This window comes from Athene cunicularia (genome assembly GCF_003259725.1).
Source record: "Athene cunicularia isolate RWA chromosome 2 unlocalized genomic scaffold, athCun1 chr2_part1, whole genome shotgun sequence".
NCBI lineage: Eukaryota > Metazoa > Chordata > Aves > Strigiformes > Strigidae > Athene > Athene cunicularia.
The window spans coordinates 18119363-18144295 of NW_020799095.1; the positions used below are offsets into that span (position 1 = coordinate 18119363).

A 24933-nucleotide genomic window follows, 5' to 3' on the forward strand; every position below is an offset into this window, starting at 1 on the left:
GCTGAACAGTGTTTATCATCAGGTCAAGGAACAATTACTCATAACAGTGTCTGGCTACAGTAGATGTGCTGGGTACAGTGAAATGCAAGGGCAGAAAAACTATTCACTATGAAAGGGCACGACCCTTGTGGATTATGTACAATTAACATGGGCAGGAAGGTTACACTGACTGACACAAACTGAGAACACTTAAACCCAAGTGCAACAAGGAGATCAAGGAAGCTGGGCCTGTAGGAATTAAGGGAGCAGCTCGCAGTCTCCTCAGGAAGATTTGAGTCCCAAACAGAGAGAACATAGATGTTAAGAACAGAGACAGGAAATCCACAAAGTTACCTCCCTACTTTACACTTTCTTTACAAGCAGAGGTCAATGGATGGTAAGCCACCTCCACTATCCATCTTATTTTAAGACAAGTAACATGCACTCAACTCATGACTGAAGAGACACAGCATGAGAACAGTAGTCCAGAAAATACTGCAGGACATGCAAATAGAAGGGGACAACTTATTTGCATAAATTCTCCACACTCAGCATTTCAATGAGGAAAAAGAAAATCTATTATGTGTCTGCAATCTGTACCTAGATCATGTGAAGTCAGATTGGCAGCTTCTTTGCAGTGATCTTTCATCACCCCTTGCACCAGCATTTATGAACTAGAATCTTTTAAAATCTATCGTCTTTCTATCCAAAGGCCACTTGAAAGAATTAAAGCAGCCACACAATGAACAGATAGGGCACACACATACAAAAGTTACACTTGCTTAAGTACTGATCTTTATACACAAGATGTCCTTTCATAAGAAAGTGTAAGCCCTGGCTCACTGCAAAGGTACACTAAGAATAAATGTAAATTACACTCCATTCTGCAACACCTTACCTCTCCCTCTGTATTGAATCATTGTCATTTAGGGCCACTGCTCATAGGTACAATCTCCATGCTGCATAGGTAGTTGTCCCTACTAATGCCTACTCCTCACAAGCTCTGTTACAGTGTCATATTTCATCTTTTACATCAACAGGAAAGACTGATGTTTGCCTTACCTTTAAGATACCCCTGAACCAGTCAGTAAGAATTTGCAGAGCTGTCTCCGTATCATTTCTGACACTAATTAATTTCTTCATTTTAGCACTCCTGTAGTTAAAGAACTGTTGAAATGCCTCTTTGGAGTCATCTGCTTCAGAAATTTGACCATAAACAGTCTCCAGAGAAGCAGACAGTTCCTGTGCATCAAGTGAATCAAACAAAAACAGGTTTGCAAACCAGAATTTGTGACAGTATACTAGCTATAAAAACCAAGACATTTAACACAGAAAAATGTTAGCACTACCTGTTAGCATAAAATTAACTCTACTACAAAAAAGTCTCCTTCTATATCCAGTGAAGTATACTTTATATTACTTTCCTCTCAGATCTAGTTGCAGTATGGCTACCAGAAAACACAATGTAGAAAAGGATCTCACACAGAAATCAGAAAACAGATAAGGACAAGACACCACAAAAAGCTTAACAGCTCATAAGAAGCATTTGTATTCTAGTTTCCTGTTCCCTAGGATTGGACTTTAAAGTCATACTCAACAGGACAAAGAGCAAAATGAGGTTCAATTTATAACACTCCTCATAGAGCTGCTCAAATTCAGAAAACAAAGTGAACTTGTACTAAGAAACAAGCTGAGCAGCCAGGTACCAAAGAAATGCTTCTGGACTGATCCCTCCCTTCAGAAGTCAAATCTCTTGTGATGCACCTTGTCATCACACTGATTCCCAGATGAAACAACAACTGCCTATGTGTCTGACACCTGAAGGCCCTTTCAAACAAGTTTTACAGCCTGTGAACTTGTATTTTCATCTAAAAGCCAATTATTCCACAAGTATATGAAGCAAAGGGTCCACCTCCTTTTGATTTGTACTGGAGAAGAAACTGAAACACTACACATAAGGGAAAGGCATTGAGGCTAAAGCTCAGGGCAAACAGAAACCACTTTTAAACAAAGGGCAGTCTGTCAACCCGAGAAACAAGTGGGGCCAGGGAAGAATCTATCAGTTATCAGTGGAGACAGTGTCCTGACAGAAAGTTGCCTTCCTTGCACCCGAGTGAAAAGTCACATGCTGAAACTTACTTGAGCACTACATTGGCCTTCGCAGATGATTTGCTGTTTGAAAGAGAAAATTCTCCCTAAACAGTGGGATTTAGAATAGACTAGACTATTTCAGTTGAAAGGGACCCACAATGATCATGAGCCCAACTGCCTGACCAGTTCAGAGCTCACCAAAAGTTAAAACATGTTCTTAAGGGCATTGTCCAAGTGCCTCAAACTCTGAAAGGTTTGGGGCATCAACTGACCCTCTAGGAAAGCCTGTTTCAGTGTTCAACCACCCTCTCAGTAAAGAAATGCTTCCTGATGCCCAGTCTAAACCTTCCCTCATACAGCTTTCAGCCATTCCCATGCATCTGATCACTGGATTCCAGGGAGAAGAGCTCAGCACCTCCCTCTCCACTTATCCTCCTCAGGAAGCTGTAGAGACCAGTGAGGCTGCCCCTCAGCCTCCTTTACTCCAAACTAGACAAACCCAGGGTCCTCAGCCACTCCTCATAGGACACTCCTTCCAGCCCTGTCACCACCTTTGTTTCCCTCCTCTGGATGCACTCTAGTATCTTCACATCCTTCTTAAATTGTGGGCCCCAGAACTGCCCACAGTACTCACCGTGAGGCCGCAGCAATGCTGAATACAGCAGGATAATCATCTCTTTTGACTGGCTGGTTGTGCTGTTTGATGCACCCCAGGGTGGGCTTTGCCCTCCTGGGTGCCAGGGCACTGCTGACTCATGTTGAGTCATTGCTGTCAGCCAGCACCCCAGGTCCTCTTCTGAAGGGCTGATCTCCAGCCACTCTTCTCCCAATCTATACACTTCTGCCTGGTGTTACTCCATCCTAGGTGCAGAATCCAGCAATTTGACTTGATAGATTTCCTCCCATTAATCATAGCCCAATGCACCAATCTATCTAGATCACTCTGCAGGGCCTTCTGTCCCTCAAGAGCCAACAGCAAACTTGTTAATGGGTGCACTGAACTCCTGCATTCCAGATCATTAAGAAATATACTGAACAGAACTGGCTCTAAAATTAAACCCTGTGGAGGCACTGCTGCTGCCCAGTTGCCAGTCATTCATTACACCCCTTTGAGCTCTGCCCTTCAGCCAGTTCCTCACCCAGTACACCATCAACCTGCTCATCCAACAGCTGGACTTGTCCAGAAGGATATTGTGAAGGACAGTATCAAAAGCCTTGCTAAAATTCAGAAAAATTACATCCACCACCACCTTTCCATCCACTAGGTAGATGACACTATTATAGAAGGATATCAAATTAACCTTCCTTTTGTGAATCCATGTTGACTGCACATGATTGCATTATTCTTTAAATGCCTTTCAATAGTACCCAGTATAATCTCCATAATTTTTACAGGAACTGAAGTTAGACACTAACGGGGCTGTAGTTACGTTGTAGTTCCCTCACACCCTTTTTATAGGTTGGACTAACACTGGCCAGCTTCCAGTCAGCAGGGACCTCCCCACACTCACAAGATGTTTGGCAGATGATCAAGAAGGGTCCTGCCATAACATCCGCTACCTCCTCCAGTGCTCTGGGATAAAGTCCATCAGTACTCATAGACTTGGGAATGTTCAGCTGATACAGCTGGTCCCTTACAGTTTCAGTGTCCACAAATGGAAAGTCTGAAACAACTCTGGCCAGATCCAACTCTAATTGAGCTTTGGCCTTTTGTGTTCTCCCTGCATAAATGAGCCACAGCTCTGTACTCTATTTTGTGAAGCCTGACCTTGCCTCCAGAGATCATAAAAAAAGTTTATTTTTCTTCCTGAGCTCCATCAGTAGTTAGTTCCCTGTTCAGCCAAGCCGGTCTTCCACCCTGCTTGCTCAACTTAGGACACAGTGGAATTGCCTGCTCCTGTGCTTCTAAAATTGTTGTTCTTAAAAACTGACTAACACTCATGGACTAAGCCCTCAACAGCAGATTCTCAGGGTACTCTGCTAATTAGATCTCTGAATAGCTTAAAGTTTGCTCTCCTGAAGTCCAGGGTAGCAAACCTGTCCTTGTGCTGTCCTTGCTTCTCATTACACACTGAAAATTTTAAACACAACCATTTCATGATCACTGTGGCCAGGACAGCCACCTACCATCACATCCCTTACAAATCCTTCTCTATTCACAAACAGCAAATCTAAGAGGGCATCTTTCCTAGTTGGCCTAGTACCTGTGACAAGATGTTATGACCTACAAACTTCAGTAATTTCCAAGACCTGCTCATCACAGCAGTATATTCCCAGTTGATGCCCTTATGGGAGATTTCAACTTTCCTGACAAGGGCTACCGATCCAGAAATTTCTCCTAATTGCCTATAGAATAACTCATCAGTGCTTAAATCCTGGCTGGGTGATCGGTAGTAGACACCCACTCCCAACACCTCCTTTGTTTTCAATCCCCCTAACCCTTACCCAGAAACTCTCAACCACATCACCACAAACCCTAAGCGCTGTACAATCAAACCTCTCCCTTACGTATAGTGTGACACCTCCACCTCGCCTGCTTGGTCTAACCCCCATAAACAGCCTGTAGCCCTCCATTCCAGCACTCCCAGCATAGAACTCCTTCTACCAAGTCTCACTAATACCAATGAGATCGTAGTTCTGGGAGCTATCAACACTTGCAGTTCATCCTGTTTGCTTCTCATACTGTGTACACTGGTGTACAAGCATTTCAGATACACTCCCAGGAGCGGTGTAAATGTTCTCATTAGGATTGCCACCCCCGGGCAACACTATGCCAACCTCTGGCTTACACACTGCAATCCTGTTGGTATCCCCCCTTTGCCCTTCATTTGACAGGAGGAACCTGTGGTTTTGTAATAAATAGCATACACGACCGTTCAAAAATCCATCATAGTACTTACCCACATCATTCCCAAAGTGACTAAGAAACCCTGAGAAAGGTTGCTGATAGTTGCTTATATACAGCATTTCACTTTTTTTTTTTCTTTTCTCAGATCCCAAAACATGAGTTAAATATCACAAACCTTTCCAAAAAATGCCTAAGTCATGCAAATGAAGAAAAAAAACAGAACACCTCTCTCAAAGAGTTTTCATCTTTGCATCCATTTAGACTCAATAGCCAACGGAAAAAGCAGTATGATAGAACTTGAAGTCACCTGTCAGGAGCCTTTCAGGCACTTGAAACACAGAGGTCATATGATCAACCCAATATAACTTGAAGCAGAACAGGCTGACACTACCACCACAGGCCAGAACATAGCAGCAATGCCCTCCCCTTGCTGAGGACTACAGATACTGCAGAGGAGCTTAACCGGTTTAACTACACATGATGATGCCACAAACAGGCCCCTGCTCTACAGATACAGCACAGCAAAAGTTCAGATTCGGGCCAAAAGCATAAAAATCTCCTGACATTCTAAGTAACTAAATACAGTGACAAAAATCCAGAAAACCAACAAGCACTGCCAAACAGTATTTTATAAAAATTATAAAACCACTTTCAAAGCAATAGCTACTACAATGAGCAGCATATTCAGTACAATCAATCATTTAAAACATCAATTCCTAACTGCACCAAGTGACATGAGCTTTGTACAAATACGCTTGGTCCATAAGCTAATACAAGGAGGTTTGTGCTAAATTTATGGAGGCTACTTAAATCATTCAAGTGCACAACAGATTTTTCTCACATTCTTTTCTTAACAGCTGCATTTTAATACACACGGATAGAAAACTGCACAGCAAGGAAGAAGCCAGGTTCAAAAGAACAGTCTGAAGGCAGAGGAAAAAAAAACAATCAGCCTATAAAACAGCAGCCAAAAGTGGGTAACAGAACTGAGAAAAGTGCTCTGTAGCAGTTTCATATCCAGTATCACACCTCGTTTACAAAAATAATAGTACTAGTCACACCAGAAAAGTATCTGCATGCATTCCATCAGGCTGTCCTCAAGGAAAGAATCCTGTAAGTTACATCCCATTTTTCATACTATAAACACACTTCCCTAAAGCATTAGCAACTTCACCAGCACCTGGATACAGAAGTCAGCTCCAGCAGGAAAACAAGTTACCATCTGAAGACACCTCAGTGGCCCACATGCACTTGTCCCAAACGCTATGTGTAAGCGAAGTTAGGAGGAGCAGAACAAGCTACTAAACACTACCCATGGGACAGAGGGAACATGCTCACAGACAGCTAACACAGAACCACTGACAACTGCTCAGCTCCCACCCTAGCTTGCTTCACAGTAACTGATGTGTATGCCCACACTCTCAGCCTTCTTCTTGACCAATGCAGTACTATCACTTGGTAAGCAGTTCACTGTTTATTTTGGTCCTAACTAGTTGAAACAGCCGCAGCTGAAGCTGTTGGAATCTGTAAGCTCAGGCCAACAGTTCTCACTGGAAGGTGTAAGACCTAAGTCAGAAGAGATGCGTGATGCAGAAGAGAGGTTTGCAACACACCGTGCCTCAGTGAGAGAGCCATTAGCTTCCAAGCTCCTGTTCTTAGAGATAGTGGAAAAAACTATTGTTTCTCTAGGACAGCACAGTATGATCTCTTCAGCTCTATGAAACTGCAATCAAGGTTCTCACTGATACTTGATAAAAACTTGTTTGTTTCCCTACTTAGGAGAACTATTTTGATCTTCTAGCTGCTAATACAAGAGATAATCATCAACACAGTTAAGCTAAAGCACAACATTCACTCAACACACCTAGGAGCATTTCAGTACTCCTTCAAGTATTTTCAAAAAACTATTAAAATACCACTGCAGTATGATTAGCTAGAAGATGCTTAATGCCTACCACCTAGTGGATTAACATAGCATAACCTTTAAACACACACCAAAACCCCACAACCACAAAAAACAGAAAAACCCCAGACGATACGGTACAACTTCCCTCTGTCTGAATGAAAGAACAAGATCCACACAGGACCTCCAGAGATAGAAATCCATAAAATACTACCTATCCAGTATCTTTTCCAATTAAGACACCAATCTGCATATCAGACTAGAATCAAGAAGTAACTGTATCAAAAACGTTTTTCTGAATAACATTGAAAAATAATTCCATTAGAAATGGAGTAATTAATTCCATAAAAATCTGAATGCTTCCATTTATTAATGTTGCTCCAATCTGATACAAACATAAGTGCAGCCTGTAATCATGCTAATTTCTCCTAAAAATCCAATCTCACATGTGGACAAATACATCTCCGGAATTTGCACAGACAAGCTGTCAAACTATTGCCAACCTTCTTCCCCTCTCCACACACACTTGCACAGACAAAATAAAAGCAAGTAGTATTTCTAAAATTAAAAAGATAAAATTATTTCTAACAGCAAAGGCCAGAAACACCAACTTGGTGTTTCTAATGGAAAGTCCTCTTCAAAAGTTCTTACTGCCTTTACAGAGACTATTTCCCCATCTACTTCCTGTTACTGGGTTGGCTGTGAGGGAAAGACACTCTTGGTATAAACACAATTCTGTAGTGTTTAACTCTCACCTCAAAACATTTTACAGTTTGCTACACTAGTCCAAACTACACAACCACCTTAACAAAAAGTTTGTCTCAGAAAGCATATAATCCAACCACAAAACCCATTACCAGAATTTACAAGATAACTGCACTGACTTTGTAATTGTAGGTTCTCTCATTAACACCTGTCTTATACTAAATATTCTGTGCTTTGTGAAGTCACCAAAGACAGTACCATAAGAAAAAAAGCTACTGCTTAAATACAGGATCTAGATAATAACTTGCCTCTAGAAACAAAACATCTGAGACCAAGATCACAAGTAACACTGAGAACTACTGGTGTCAAATGTAGAACTTAATTCAGAAGTGTTATCTAAAATTCCACCTGCTGCTGTCGAGGTCTCCAACTATGAAACACTTAATATTTATGAAAGACCCTCCACAAGTTCCCAGTGTTTCAGAATCAAAACTGATAAAAGCAACCTCCTTACTTGTAATGTTCTTGAGCGCTCAGAGAGGGGCAGTTGATCCACTTCCAAAATGAATTCTTTCACTGCTGAATACAATTTCTGCTGCACCTCATCTCTCTTGATTATCAATTCATGTCCTTCATCCTATGCAGAAAGAAAAGCAAGTCAGCAGCTCACACCCAAACACCACATACACAATATGGAAAGTCATACAAAAAGTGTTAATCCCTGTGAAGTACAAATAGCACAATACATGCCTGACTAGGATGAGTGAAAAAGCAAATTTTGTTTTTAACCTCTACTCCTATAATAATGACCACTGTGCAGAAATACAGCACCCTTTACAGTATAAAAATATGCCCACATTATCAGACAACTGAAGAAACACTGCATGACTGTTGAGAACGATGGGAGTCCTAATCGCCACTGTAAATTTAAAATACCAGGGTTGTTCTGCAGTTTTTGACTATATGACAGAAACTAGAATTTGGATTATCCACACTCCCATATACATGCCAAATCACATCCACAAAATCAGACTGCAACGGATTTCTTGCTGGAAAAAAATACTTTAACATCAAAAAAAATCCTTCTAAAAATTTTTTCCTTGCCTTCTAGCAAGAAGGAGAGGCAACGTGTAAATTCCCTGCTGATTGTCGGTGGTAAGATCATTAAACTAAAGATAATTTTCTAGAAACAAGAACCGTTTCCCTTGGATGACTAGCAGGATTATTTCTGCTAACAAGAGAGGAAACCCCGCATTCATATCACACAAGGTACCGGTACCTGACTCGCCAAAACCAAGCATTTTGAAATGGATGAAGCAAGCTACTCAGAAGTATGTTTGCAGTTTTCTTTTCAGTGATTTAACCCAACATGCCCCCAAAAATATGAAAATATATATGAACATGGAAGACCATGCTACAGCTTTACAGACCTGCTGTAAAGATTTGCTATTCCCTCCTACATGCATCTCCAAAAATAAAACTAAGTAAAATGACTCAAGTATCTATAACATACTGTCTTGACATGCATTCCCTTCCCCACACGGGGGTGGGGGAGGAGTCTTGGAAAGTCTAGCATGGAAGGCAATTAGTAAAGAAACAGAAAAAAAACATGGCAATAATACCACTTTCACATTATGTCAAATGAACACTTCCTACTAACAAGCAATATATAATATAGCTAATATGTATACACAAACACAGGTTCTCAGAGTATCTAAATTTAGTTTATCCAATGAAATCTTATAAGTTGACTTAATCAGGAGTAAGTATCCACAGAAGACTGAACAGAAGCCTTCTGCCTCTAACAGACAGCAGAAAGAGATGGACAAACACCACCTAAAAATAAAGCCTCAAGTTGCAGCATACACTGCTTTAAAACTTCTATTGGCAACTGAACAGATGTTGTAATTCAGCCAGACATTAGTGGGCTGGAGAATAAAAATTAGTGGATTAAGTTCTACTATAGAAGCTGAACACAACATGATGCATCAGCTCTGAAAAACATGAAACACCAAAAAAAGATTTAGTAGGCACTTCTGCACTTTTTGGGTACCTCTGGTGACCAAAAGCACATACAATTTTTACAAGACTTCCTGCTGTTTTTCCTGCATAAGACAGGAGCTAGTTTGTAATGTACTGCATAAAAAGGACTAAGGACCCCTTGTCATAAAGAACACTTTCCAAGATGAGATTTCTGCAGAATATTACTTCAAAAAGTAGAGCATTAGAGACTTAATGTAGTAGAAGATTCAGTCAGGCAACCAAATTCCAATTAATACCAGTTCAAGCACTAGAGTAAATTTAGCAGTCTACACATGACTAAATGACAATCCAGGAACTCAGACAGATTGGGAGCCACAAAACAAGTCTCTTTCCAATGTCTGCCATTTAACTGGGTACATGTGACAGTTCATGGCTCAGATAATGCCTGCTAAACAAAAACTTCAGAGAGCATTAAGAACACAGACAGCATTTTAACAGTCTGCTTTACAAAGCTGTAAGCTCATCAAAAAAGCAAACAAGATGGTAAACTAGCTTGATATTTGGTATGACTGAATTAAAACGGGCTAAAGGTTTCTCAAACTACTAAAGTTAGTTTGTCTGGTCTACCTTATACCTCAAAAAAAACCCCAAAACAACAACAAAAAAACCCCAACCAAGAACAAACTAACAACCCCACACAAACAACCACCAGACTCAAGTCATATCAAACATCAAGCTAGTTTACCATCTTGTTTCTGATAACTCTAGCAATGCTTAAGAAAGTCCATCAGAGCAGGATAATCCAACCACCGCATCAATGCATTCTTGTTGAAGTCTGATTTAATGACCCCATAAGAGAAAAAACAAATTTAATAATCCCCCTCCACGGGTAAATTCTAATCCATTTGTAGAGCCTACTTCTACTTTTGGCCCCAGTTTGAGTCCCTTTAGCACAAGTTACTACTTTGCAGCATAAGGATAGCTAAAACTAACTCTAGCATCAACATCCTCGTTAAACAACTCTTTTTATCTCACCCACTTTTTTTTTTTTTTTTAAATGAGCAACTGAATAGTTCCCCTTTTTTAAACAGCATGATTTTTTTCATCCTTTGCACAAAAAAACTGCTGAACATGTACACTACAGTCTCCAATAAAGTAAATATTGACTAAGTTTCTAAATCAAAATCATAAATTAAACAACACATCCATAAAACACTATCTACAATGTCAGTTGTATTAAACTGTATTACTGACACAAAAGTCAGTTGTATTACTATGAGTATCTTCTACATTGTAATCATAGGAACTTCTATCTATCCCTGTTTTTTCCATCTGTAAAGCTGGCATCCTCTCAGTAACATTTTATCAGAGAGCTGGTTAAGTGATCAGCACCACTACCTTCCTATTTGGACACAGAATTTACATCGAATTCTATGATTAGTTTTGAATGTATTTTTAAACATTTCTACTCCAGGAGAACCCTCTTTGTTATTTTCATGCACACCATGTCCCAGTACCACATCAGTTCACTGATTATCTTTTTATGTTTCCAAGACATGTGGAACATAAATACCTTATTAAGAACAAATGCTCTGGTCACCCTTCTTCATTTTTGGGACACTATGCAGGAGAGATCCAGTTAAACTAGCATAAAACAATTAAGAAAGCACAGGCAATGGAAACTGAAATAACACCATTTACTCAAACTTCACTGTGTTTACTCACACCTGTGATATTTAAGATGCATTAGGTTTCCCCCAAAGCAAGACAAGATGTTAATTCCCAAGAGCTTACAAACAAGTGAGGCTTGTAACAGTCAAAGTGGGCATCAGTACTCCAGGGAGGTTAAAGGAAGAGCACATTGCTTGGGCAACCAAACAGCAAGAATTAACTCAGCAAAACCTATCCAGGCAGCTACGTTGACAGCTTAAGCAGAGTTAGAACAGTCTGCTATAATAAAATATCCAGCTATTTCATCTGTTTGGGTTCACTGGGCTTCCTGTACATTGCATTGACATGTACCTCATTTTAACGAAGCAGGAAACAAGTTAGTAACATTAACACACTCGGTGGCACCATCAAAACTACTTGTTGGCCTATCTACAGTTCAGTATAATTTTAGTAAGGGTAACAGGCAGAACAACAAGCACACCCATCTACTGTGTGCATCCTGGACACTTCTTAGATTTGAAAACAAGTAGCCAAGATTATGTGCTGTAACATGTCACAAAGATCTTCAAAAATCAAAATTATTATCAAGGAAAAAAAAGTTAAGTCACTACACCGCACATTAAAACAGGACAACCTTTGCAGTACCACAAGTCTAGCATGATGCCACCAAAACTCTTGTTCTGTACCCTTCACCTACGAAAGTCTTCAAGACACTTAAGACAAATTCCCTAAGCGCTTTGCCATGTCCTGCTTCCAGCTGCTACCAGTTCATCTTGAAAACTAAATTAATTCTTCAGGGAGCTCTACACTTCCACACACATTTCCACATGCATACCCTCTGCAGCATCCAGGCATTCTAGGGGATACCCGACATCTCACAGAACTCCCGTCTTCATTTTTTCCCCCATTTCAACTATTTGTGATGCTACTATGACAACTTCCTCTCTTCAGAAAGCAGGACTTTTTTACAACTGCTTGCTCTTGGAAGTCGCAAGATTTCATGACCCCTTTCGTTTGCACCCTAGTTTAGGCAACCAGGAACATCACAACAGGCAGGGACGGACACACACACACACACACACAGGGGCAGTGTTGTGGATTTCTGAACAAAAGGAGTTTTCAAGCCATATGTGAGGCCACACCTTGTCAACACAAAGGAGGGTTACACACACACAGACACACAGCCACCAGAAGCAGTGCTCTAAGCTCATTTCAGCAGTATTTCAACTATTTTGGCAGTGTAACACACTACACTGCATCATGCAGACATGACTTCATTGTTAGCCCGTCACAACAGAAACGGGCGTTAACATCCAGATTGTTTAACATATTCCAACAAATCAGCCCATGAGAAAAACCTCCTCTTTAAGAATGAAACCTCTTTTCATGATGTTTCTCATAGAATAGTGCTTGCTAGGGTTAGCAACTCAAAAAGAAAAAAAAAAACAGCCAAAAAAAACATCAGATGCACTGTCACCTGAATGGCACCAAAGGAACCATCTCCTCTACTGATTAAACATTTTGAGACTCCCCAAAGTCTGCACCTGTCCTAACTTCTTGTCCACATTAGTTTTCTTTCACCCTATCCCCAGTCCAACCAAGACAAAGCAAAACCAGACAACAGGGCAAAAATAAGTTCTAAGACAGCTTTGCTTTACTTGTCTGCTGTGGCTCAAGAAGGTTTACCAACACACTTGAGGTCAACCATCCCATGCAATCTCCAGAAAACTGTAACTGCTATTTCACAGGGTATCAGGAATTCACCCAGGGAAAGCTTGTGCAAGTGAATCCCTAAGCAGCCCTGGCTCCTGGGTACCTCACAATCTAGCTGTTTTTCTGCATACTATTCCCCTATACAAGATGCAACACTAAAATGTCATCTGCTTATTAACATTTATCTTAATGTTGTTCAAATTTAAACATTTGACTTTTCTATAGGTGAAATTATTTTGTTTACTAAAAACAATTAAACATACGCCATGCTATGGATGTTTTAATACTCTTCCCAGCACAAGCAGCAGAAACAGAACTTAACTTGCGTTCTCCTCATGGCTCATTATTTTCTAGTCCATTTCACAAGCCATTAAATTCAGTGTAATACAGCAACACTTCTTAAGCAAACATGTTTTAGGTTCTACTTGAAGACAGTCACATCGCATTTGCTGTCATTCTCCCAGGCACACAACCACCACCCCTCCCCGCCATCCCCAGGCCGGGGAACCCTCCTGCTCCCAGAAGCCGCCCAGGAGCATCCCGAGCAGCACAGCCGTACCCGCACACCCAGGCAGGCTCCTGCAGACCTGACCTGTGTTGCAGAGAAGTTGCACTAGATGGCAGCTTTCTCCTATGCAAGTCCATCTTCCTATACACCCGTATTTGCCTACCGCTCTCCCCGCAGGAGGGAAGCATATACTGGGTAGTGCCGTGCTGCTTTAACAAAAGGTTTTTAAGACAGACACTGCAGCTGCACAGCTGAAGAGCTTTCTAACTATTACAGAACAGAAACCTTTTAGCTGCCATGTTCTGATTTCCTTATATTTCTTTACAAAAACCAAGGGTGTCAAAAAGTCTAGGTTTAACAAAAAAATAACCACTCCACAAATACATTAGTTAGTTGTGCAAAGGTAGCAAAGCCTCCAACATTGTCTAGCAAAGGACAGATGTTTCCATGTGGTGCTCATGCTATCCAGCTACACGTTTAAGACTACAATACTCTATCAATAGTTGTTAAAATTATAGCTCTTGAGAAAAAAATAATTCCAACCTACCACATTTCTGCATAACTGAATCCTCTCTTGAGCCAAGTCATACTCTGTCCAGATCTTCTGCAATTTTTCCAAAGAACATGGAACAGTGAGACATCCCTCTGTAACAACTTCTATGGCTTGTGACAGCTGATCCACAAAACAACTGTTCTTAGCTGTGTGCCTAAATTGTAAGGGCAAAACAAGATTTTACCAGGACTTTTCTTCCAGAACTCAAGCAGTTTAAAAATCAATGCTATTCACACCCCTTCAACATATAAAGTTTGAGATAGGACCTGCCATGTTAACAACCTAGTTTCTTTCAAAAGGTAGCAGCAGCAATCTCTTTCAGCTGTTAATCTTTTTCTGGGGAAGGACCAAGACGACATTCATTATACCTCATCATTGATAAGGCTGTATGTGGAAATTCTCTCCTGGTCTTAAGTTTCCTTTTTGCCCCATTTCCTTTTTTTTTCCCACTTATCTTCCATGAACATAAACACCAATATAAATATATACCTTCTTAAAAGAGCTGATGGTCATTTCTATTTCAAGTCTTCTCACTGCAGTTTTGTCCCTTCTTTTAAAACCAAAAGGATAATCTGAGCTACCCAAAGATACACTTCTCACAGCAATACAGATACCCAAGGAACTCTTGACTACCCAGTTACTTTTAACAATTAGCTGCATTTACTAATCAATATTTTCTTTGAAATGGAATTGAAAGCTCTTCTTGCAACAGCTATGGTAAAGGAACAGAAGTGAAGTTATCTGACAAACACAGAAGCAGTCAAGACAAATTCAAATATGAGATTCCAAAGAGCTCAGGTTTCAGCCTTGCTTTTGGAAAACACTCCCCTCCATATGCAACAATTTTTTCTTACAAAATTAACAAAAACTTCTGGGAAACAAAAAAAGCATGCATGACTTCAAGAGATAAGCAGGTCAATGATAAATAATACTGTTTAAAAAAAAAAAACAAAACACATACCTCCTTTCTTTCAATGACTTCACCTTAGCAGCCAAACTTCTCACTATCATCTCAAACTGTGTACACATGGTTTCCTCAAAGCTTTCAGAAGACTTCCTGGATGCTTCCTTCTCTCTCTGAATTATTTATCATTTTCAAAACAGTGTTTTAACAAAGACAGGTAAGGATAGATCAATAGTCACAGCAGTCAGTCAGGATTACTAACATGCAGATCACAATTCAGACTTTTGAAAAGAAGATCAACACACACATACGCACAGAACTGTCCCTCTGCAAAACACTAACAAAATGCCTAGACAGACATACACACCAATGATGGTAATTTTATTTTCTTTAATAGCTTCTTTTAAGTTAATGGTTCATTTCCTTCCTCTCATTTCAGCAGTGATGTGTTCCAAGTATTTCTTCAATTACTCCCCATTTGCTAGCAACTCTTCAGACAAATGGAATTTTTTCTTCCCTTGTTGAAAAATTCCCACCCATTAGTTCAAGGGAAGTCAAGCCCAGGACCTCATTTAATTCACTGAACTCCTTACTCCCATCACTACCACACCTCAGATCAGTGCAGCAAAACAACAACTGCTCCTGTACGTACAACCATCCTAACCTTCCTACAAGGAATATTCTTAAGACAAAATAAGGAATATTCTTCACTCAAAACCAGTCCACACCACATTAGACTATATTCAATGGGCAACCCAAATTTAAAAGCTTGATCTCATACCACACAGATATTTTTATAAACTCCGCTTGAGGTAATGAAACAGTCTTTCAGACTCACTACATGTTATATTAAAAGAACCAAAAATCACCAAAAAACAAACATAGCAGGATTTATATAGTTTTGTATTTGCAGATGAGCATCCAAAGTCTCATGACTGCAGGGTGTTTTTTTAAGTACTCCTCAAAGCCACCACCACACATCACCCTTCTAAAACAAATCACTGCCTACCATAGTGTTTTTAGCAGGGAGCAAACATTTTCTTACTTTGAAGAACTATCTATAACCTTTTCTTTTGAAAGTTTTCTTGCACTCAACACAAAATAGTAATAAAATATTTGCAGAAAACAGGGTGGGTTTTTTTAAAAAAAATCAGACTATATGGAAGAAATGCTTCTAAGAACTCCTTCCATCCAAGTGTTTTTTCTTAGATGAAGACATGTATTCTGTTGCTTGTTAATTTAGTCTGCACAGAAGTGCATAAGCAAATGGATAATCTGTGCAATGATGGGTTAGTATATGTAGAAACATGGGTGTTCTAGGTAGAGGTAACCCAAGTAGCAAAGCTGGTTATGAGTAGTTTTAATCCACAAAGAAGAAAAAGGAACAGCTGTGTGCAAGTTCAGGTTCAGTGGTCTCAAGGGGAGATTTTCCTTTCGTATCTGTTAAAGAGTTCGCACAGCATTTTCTGAATTTATGCAAACATAGCATCCTTACATGCAATCTCTTCCTACTACTGCTATTTATCACACTTAAAACCATTCACAGCATTTTTAAGCCTATCAGGAACTATTACTAAGTACTGTGCTTCTCAGTGCTGGAAGCTTCCCTTGAAAGAAATATAACCATCTTTTCTATTAAGCAGAAATTAAGGAAATAATTTTTATCCATTTCTCTAATTCCACAGTTGCTGTGATCTGTGATGTTTAGGAATTTTCAGCCCAACACACAGAAAGCTGTTTTTCCCCTCCAAGTGTGTGGAAAAGAAGGCAAGGATTACATCCCTATACGCAAAGGATATTTTTAATCACGACGTGCAGAACTCCACATTCAAACTGAACACCTACACCCAAACCAGTAGCTGCATCAAGTGCAGTAGCAAGGCACTACATACACTAAGGGCAGTCAGAGTCCAACCTGGATTTCAGAACCCACGCTAACACACAGTGACAGCATCTCCCTGTACTAGAGCAAGACAAGTCTTCACTCAAAACAGTTTATTCCTTCTGTATTCCAAACAGTGCATGGCCAAACCTCAGTACAATGAAACTGTAAGAAAGAAGCACTGCCAGAAAACACTTCCAGCCAGGAGAGAAGCATCCTCTTTGCATTTCCACATACCTGAAGTTCACATTTCAGCTGTTGAACTGTCAGTTCTAGTTCTTTCTGCCTCTGCAAGAGATTTACATTCTCCCTTCTGAGAACCTCCTTCTCTTCGGACAGCTTCTGATCTAGTCTTATTTGTGCCAAGCTGGTGTCTGATGCTGAGGTAGAAGCTGCTATTTTTTCCCTTTTAAAAATGAACCAAGAAGAATTAGTTTAGAAGAAAAAGAAACAAACCAAAGTGCATTCTTTCATACTATTGTAATTTCAATAATGACTACAGAACGCCACATCAAAAGACTACAGAAACACCTGCACAATTGTGCTTTACTTCTTCAGAAATCTATTCCTCTCCACACCAGTCCTTACAAAGACTGTTATGCACCATCGCAGAAAAAAAACACATCACCTGAAGACAACCCTTCATATGTTTACACAGTCACTAACTCAAGTGTCTTTCCCATCCAAAAAACATCATACAATACCACGCTGCAGATCCGGTGAAGGTCCATTTTAAGTCAAATCTTCTGTCTACTAAGGAAGCCAGTACTTTAAGGTTAGTGTTTTGCATCCACACCCTAAAAGTTAATTTTATAACGAAGAGGAGTGATGTGAAGCCATCTGTCTCAAGAGTACTGTGACAAAGTACCAAAGCTCTACTAGACCCCACATAAACTTCATCCTCACCTGCATGGCTTTGGTTACACCCTATTTTCTTTCCTTCTCAATTTCCTTTGCAGACATACAATCTCAAAAATGCCTGCAATGTGCAAAAACTTAAAGGACACCGTAACATAGAGAAATGGAATAGAGACCCTGCTGGCTGCCAGCTGCTCAGGCCAGTCGGGATACTTCTGTCTACAAAGCCATCTCAACACTGCATGCCCCCCTCCCCCCCCCAAAAAAAGTAGGATTTTTTAATATCAGATTCAGAGCATATCCATTACTCAGAAAGGAGGGTAGATCAATCAAAATAACTCAGGATGAGGCACTTCACTATACATTTAGACTTTCTGAAGAGCTTCTTATTTCATATTAATGTTTGTTAACAGCATAGACTTGGCTAAATGATCTAATTGTAAAAAAGATTTGGATACTTTGCTGGTATGTGGAAGGGCATGCCCTCAGGTGATTCATAAGTTTAGAGAAACTCAAATTATGGAACATAAGCAAATTCTTAACAAGTTTTTTTGAAGAACATTACTTCTTACACTATCCACAAACATTTGTCTCAGCAGCCTGTTGCCATGGCAACCTAGCAACTGTAGGATAAGTCTCTTTAAAAAGATTTCTGACAACAACTGTAACTGCCAACTTACCACCACCTCTTGTCAATGTAATTACAAGTTGCAGCGACATGGTTATCCCCTAAAAGCTTGCTTCAAACTGTGATTGCTGGCTTTATTTCTTATAAGCACACACTGTTACATTCCCACACAAAATCACCAAAACACGTTTGTCCTGCTAGGTAAGCATACTTTCACATTCCACATTTGTGTCCAGCGAGTTTTTAATTAGAGATAAATAAATAGGAGATCGATACCAAAAGTCTCAAGGACAAGCTTATAGAAATTATACAGTTACTAAAACAAGGACCATTCATTGCACTGCTGATCACTGCAGAATGTGCTAGAGGCCCGACGTCCTGCAACCTTCACACTTTCAACTAAGCTTTCTGGTGTCTTCTCACTAACTGCTATTCCTTCCTTCTTTTTCAAAATCTTCCATTGATATATAATAACAGCCTGTCTCTGCAAATCAAATAAGGAAGCTATCCAACCAGCAACAACACTGATGAACAGCTTTGTACAGATTAATCCCCTAATTACCACCACCACAGCATGCATACACACAGAAACTCACACAGACTTCCCTTCCATGGAGTACCAGTATTACTCGATGCTGGAAAGGCAGAACTTGTATTTTAGGTGCCCACTTCCCCCTCCATCTTCATACGCACACATCCCAGCAACAGAGCTGATCAGACCACTCATACAAAGTTTTCTGTGACATCCCACTGCCTTACTTGTGTGCAAACATACGGTTTCCAGTAAAATTCCGACTCCTTGTGCTGGCAGCTGCTTGGTCAAAGCGCCCTCTTGGGGTGCTGTTCAGCGCCTGACCAGATCTGTTCATCCACACCGGAACTGAAACTTTTGTCTCCTGATGTCGGTGTTGCTTTGGATATACTTTTTTCCCTTCCACATTGCTAGTGTTCCCTGCAGATGTATATTTTTCAGCAAACCCTGCCCTGGCCACCTCTTGTCCAATATCTGTTTTTTCATGCTCTGCCTGGGCAATAATTGTACCATCTTCGTGCTTGGCTTTGTGATGTATTTTTATTTCTTTTTCAAAAACTAGGCTGTTCAAGAACTTCTTCCCCTGTAAAATAAAAATACAGTGAAGTTGTGTACTGGATACTCTGAACACTTTTAGCTGAAATCAGACTTCTAAAAAAGAGAGGACATGTTTAAGACCAAAACCCAGAGAGCTGCACAGGTAAAGCTTATGTTTAACACATTTATTCTGAAACAATGCTCTATCTGTACAACTACAACTGTACCTGTCAATGCCAGACTGGGCCTCAACATCACTAACTCTCCCTCAATGTTCAGCTTTCAAGAATTCAGTATCATTTATAAGTGACAGAAGTCCAAAGTCCCATCAACTCTCAGTGGAAACTGGCAACCAGATTATCCAATCCTTTTAGAGGATACTAGATTACCTGTTTAACAGTATTATACAAAATAGTATGAAAAATATCTGATTTATTACATTGTTTAACAGCCTTTCAATATGTGGTCTCAAAGCTGAAACAGAACATAGCAACAAATGCATTCTTATGTGTACCTACCTTACTGAAACTACTCGTTTAGAACTTTGAAAATAATACCAGAATTGGCAGCAATCAGCTTCATCAGTAGTATCAAAGAAAAACAGCTTTGAAAGACTGAGGAATACACTCCAGACTTTCACAAGACATCTGGGAGAAACTTATCTTTTATTAACAAGGGTGGTTTTGCCCCACCACTTCTGAAAACATGTTGGTTTTGCTGAATATGAGGAAGAGAAGGGGTGGGGGGCAGGAAAGTTACACAGAGCAAGCAAATAAAGCTTTAGCAACAAGAACTGTTTAAAAAAAAAAAAACACCAACAAAAAACAAAGGACACAGCACCACCACCACACAAACAAAACAAATCTCAGAACTGAGAACAGATATTTTCACCTGCCTCAAGTGCTCACATTAAGCAGTGTCAACAGGACACAGGGGGTATCAGGATTTCCTCCAAACAGCAGATGAATACACAAGGCAGACAGGACAGCTGCCTCCTGCCTCCTCCCCCTCTGGCAACTGCTTCTCCCAAGCCACCGACTGGTGAAGGATGGGCAGTGCCAGTTACAAGCCCTGCAAAAGCATGCCATTAAGGCTGTAAATGGTGTCCCAGAAAGGGAGACCACCACTAGTAAAACTCAACCAAGGGTCACCAGTGCCACTCAGAAGGGCTCAAAGCTTTTACCAGTCCTGTTGGCATCAGCTCCTGAGCTTTTCATGTTTGCTGCTGGCCAGGGACAATGAAGGTCTTAATGTCACTCACATTCACCTGCTACTCTTTCTCCTAACCAAAGTTTGTACAGTACCCAGGCAAATGGTATTCAAGCTGCTCATTCAAATAGCACTCAAGCTGTGAATTTATCACAGGTTCTCTGACCAAGGTATTTTTCACTCTGAAGGGAAAGAAACAGAGGTACTTTGTTTCCTCAGCACCAGGAAGAACTCAGGTCAGTCAAAAATAGACGTTAGGCTCTGAAGATGGCAAAAGCATGCTCTAAAAATCAACCCCCTGCACGACCTGAGCCATTCTTGACAAAACCATCTGAGTTTCTGGAGTATGTTGAGGACAACAGGTCAGGCAGTTCTTCACAGCATGCTCTGACTTCACATTGAAACATCCAGCTCTTAGAAGGCTCCTCCTGGTGAAACTGCTGGTATTTGGCAGCATCAGATCCCATCATCTAAATGTTTCAAAATCTGTTACTCACCTCTTCAAACATATTTAAGTCCTGATTGTTCGGTGTCTGCAGTCCCCAGAGTCTGTACTTCTTGGCAACACTTGGACACTGCAAATTTGATGGAATTTCAACTATGTCTGAGGTGTTCAGAATCTCAGAATTTCCATAGTCAATGTACAATACCTGACACTGCAACAATAACGTAAAATACAGAATCAGCAGAGGTTACACAAACCTCATACAGAAATATGCATTGACAACTACTACAAGGTAAGAATTTTAACACACAGGTATGTTGCAGAGATCAGAGTCTTCTGTACTAAGTCTAGACACCCTTCAAAGGGAGAAACCCAGTTAAGAGAAATCTCTTGTGTTGGCACCTGTCTACAAGCTTAGCAACAAAACTTTAAGTAACAAAATAGATCTTTGCTGGTATTTTTTTCTTTTTCCAAGGGCTACAATTAAGAAGCAATATAGAAGACTTTCTGTAACGGACAGATATGTAATCTAATGTTTCCATGCCAACCAGCCTGTCTAGAAATTACCATTTTAAGTAGGAACTACTAGCCTTCTGTATCAGTCACCTAATGCTGATTAACAACTCTTTCAGGTTACCTGCATCAGTGCTAACATGTCACACAAAGGCTGCTATTTTTCACCACTCAGAAGTTTTGAATTAAATTACACTACTTAACAACATTAACTACCACTCACTCCGGAATCTCTTGATAAAGAGATAACAAACAGCATTTTGCAAGTATGTCATGTTTTGCCAGTCTTTTCATCACCATTTTTCAAAATTACAGGTCACTTGAATTTGTGTCCCACACGTATATTCACTGTTTTTAAATGCATTCACACACAGCAAGTTTCAAAAAGAGAAGCTGCATTTTTTCCTATCATCCTGCATGTAGAACTGATACACCATTAAAGATTTTTTTACAAGTTCCTGCCTTTTCCTTTATCACTTGCTGTATCACACATCTGTACCAACATCCATCTTCAGAAAAACAGCCACCATAAATCTGGAAATCAAGAAGAAGAGATCAAAAATTACATCTTGAAAATATAAGCATACCTCAAAATGGTATTTGTAATACATTACAAATCCTATTTTGACCTCTCCTATAACTATCCCAAGAGCAGTATAAAAACACAGTAATGCATTTGATATACTACCTCAATAATATATGCTAATGCCTCAAAACCATAATCCTCTACTCCAAAAACAATAGCTCAAAGAAAATTTCCCAAGTAGAACTACACCAACATTTTACACAGCTTCTTCCATGGCTTTTCTGTTCATGTGTTACCACATTTTATTGACACTGATGGCTTATTAAGCCTGACAATGGAACAAGCCAGTCACACCACAAACAGGCTGGGTTTGCTGTTGGTGGTTTCTTCTTTTTCAAGCAGAACGTAGAAGATCATTTACCTGCACACACAAACGGTTCAGACAATCATTTTATGTCAACCTTACTTTGCAATAAGCCATCAATAGTTCACACACAAAACCAAAAGTTGCCATCACTCTTTGTATGCCTGTCATAGAACTGCCATTAAATAGGCCCTTGTTATATTCTTGCAGAGTATTTTGTCCAGTGCATTTAACAGTACCTTTTTTTGTAAGATCTTCTACACTTCTTGAGGTGGAGCAAAGAATCACTTGTCAAAAAAGCAGTGCTCTCTTGTTAAAGATAATTCATAATGTACACTGGACAACGAAAGAGAATTCAGCATTCTGTGTATTACCTTCTTGTATTTCCCCAAGTGTTAAAAAAAAATCCCTATGGTTGTGTAATTTAACTTAAGTCTAAGCGCAGAAAGATTTAAACTTGCTCGCACGAAATAAGCGTTTTCTTTAGGAAAGCCAGCAGTTTTCTAAAGAGATCTTAAGAGAATATAACCCACATCATAATCAAATATCACCTAAGACAATGATTACATAGGATTAAGGCTTTTACATCCAGGTAAAACAAACTCCATTTACACACAACCTACTTACCTTACTAAGATCAGGTTTGCTAGAAACTGCATTAGCCCGAGGACAAACTTCTGCCAGCATACGACTTATTTTCAAGAGATCCTCAGATCTACTGACATTCTAAGAAGTGTGGAGAGAAGATACAAGTTATTAACTGTCATTTTTAATATAGGCTTGATGGTTTGTAACATCCAAAAATTAAACCGAAAACAGTTGCACTGCTGTTGAGGCAAGTAACATCCCACCTTAAGCTTTCAATCTTCACGATTTTGGTTGCATTTGTAAACCTGCTCTCGTTTTCTTCCAAAAATTCATGAATTGCATCAGGGGCAGGTCATGTACCCGAGAGAGATAGTTTGCAACAAACACTTTTAACGGTTTAATTACCAGCTTCTGTGAGCAGTATGCAGATCTTCCCCCCTCACAAGTTTTAGTATGTATTTGGTGTTTTCTTTCTCTCCCTAATACACGGGGGCAACAGCTCTGGCATACCTCCCTCAATCTTTTCACATGCAAGACTTGGGTTTTCATTTGGCTGAGAAAAGCATTGTCTTTTCAGTTACAACTTGATATCTGAAACACTGCAGAACTGGGTCAATTCCAGTAACATGGCATTATATCAAACAACTTTCTACTTCACAATTCAAAGGAAAATAATCTAGAACTCAGAGCAGTGAAGAAAACACCGCTACAACTAAACTTTTAGTTAACCTTAGAAGTACACTCCTATCTTTTGTACCTTACAATATTAAATATTGTGACTGAGTCACAGAATGCCATGGTATGAACCTAAAGGAGAATTACCTATTACATCTAAAAATCCCTTTATTGGAAGAAGCTACTCCATAAAGAGTAAGTTTGGGCCCCCTCCCCAAATTCAAATTAGAGAGATGACAAGCAGCATTACCTCCTCCCAACTAGCTCGAAGTTAAACAGGTGCCGACTAGTATGCCCACACCAAGCAGCCAGCAGACCAAAAACAAAAGGCAAACTCTGCTACTCCTGGATTTTTCCCTCTCCCTGCTGCACCCCACACGTTCATGAAAACTACTCATCATTTTGTGTTTCTTTACTTTTTCTCACTCCCCTATCCAACACCCTCCTGCCCATCTACACAGAACTTGAAAGGTCCTAGCATCTTTGAACCACATCAAGCTTCAATGAAACTGCCCCAAACGCTCACCCAGAGCAGGAGATTCACCCCCAGCAGGACTCTGACTGCTTCCTACAGTGTTCTGCAGTCAATATTTTAACTGTTTATTTTTTTGGCCTACCAAATATTCCAAAAAACCCAACTACTGTTCAAAAGGATGGCTGAACAATTCTTGACATTTCAGAAAGTAATAACCGATTTTAGTTTGAAAGGGAACAATACTACTTGCAATTCTAAGATCTAAATTAGCTTTTTTCCCCAACATCAAATGCTAAAATTTATTCTCACTTCCACAGAAACTTGCTGGGGGTTGGGAGGGTGATAAAATTAAACACTTCTGTTAAAATAAAAGTTCTCTGAATTCACCTGTGCCCAAAACGTTACAGCATCTTCAACATGGCTGCCAACAACATCTTCAACTTGAGGGAGAAGAAAAAAAAGAATTATTCTCAAGTGTTAAGATTACATATATTTATTTTAAAAACTGCTTCACATTACCTTTGCCATGCTCTGTGTCCCCATCCATGATGACAGATTCTGAAATATTACAAGATATCTATAAAAGAAAAATTCAGGTATTTTTTCCCCGAGGCCCATGGAGCAGGGAGGTGCACCCACCCACCTCACCACCTGTCCCTGCCCTGAATGCACCACAGGCTCACTGCTCCGCGGGCTCCTGCCCTCCTCTTGCCTCACCTCCACGTTTCTGTTATAAATTTTGAAGTCAAAAGCCAAATATTTTTATAATTTTAATGAAGCAAGAATAAACAAAACCACTCGGGGTACGCTAGGGAGTCTCTGCTCCACTTGGGGGGGGGGGGG

The 24933-nt window shown here is 40.0% G+C and overlaps 1 protein-coding gene across 1 annotated transcript in view; it reads right to left on the reverse strand.

Annotated features, from left to right (window-relative positions):
• STK31 (serine/threonine kinase 31) overlaps positions 1-24637 on the reverse strand; it is a 41344-nt gene extending 16707 nt beyond the window's left edge. Inside the window, exons 1-12 of the mRNA XM_026843061.1 lie at positions 24610-24637; positions 24478-24530; positions 24142-24183; positions 22980-23078; positions 21925-21996; positions 21002-21160; positions 18986-19341; positions 16966-17146; positions 14916-15031; positions 13949-14108; positions 8041-8163; positions 1042-1221 (exon numbers count right to left, since the gene is read on the reverse strand). Of these exons, the coding sequence (XP_026698862.1) occupies positions 1042-1221; positions 8041-8163; positions 13949-14108; positions 14916-15031; positions 16966-17146; positions 18986-19341; positions 21002-21160; positions 21925-21996; positions 22980-23078; positions 24142-24183; positions 24478-24530; positions 24610-24637 (1569 nt within the window). The remainder of the gene's footprint in view (positions 1-1041; positions 1222-8040; positions 8164-13948; positions 14109-14915; positions 15032-16965; positions 17147-18985; positions 19342-21001; positions 21161-21924; positions 21997-22979; positions 23079-24141; positions 24184-24477; positions 24531-24609) is intronic.
• Positions 24638-24933: the final 296 nt, after the last annotated feature.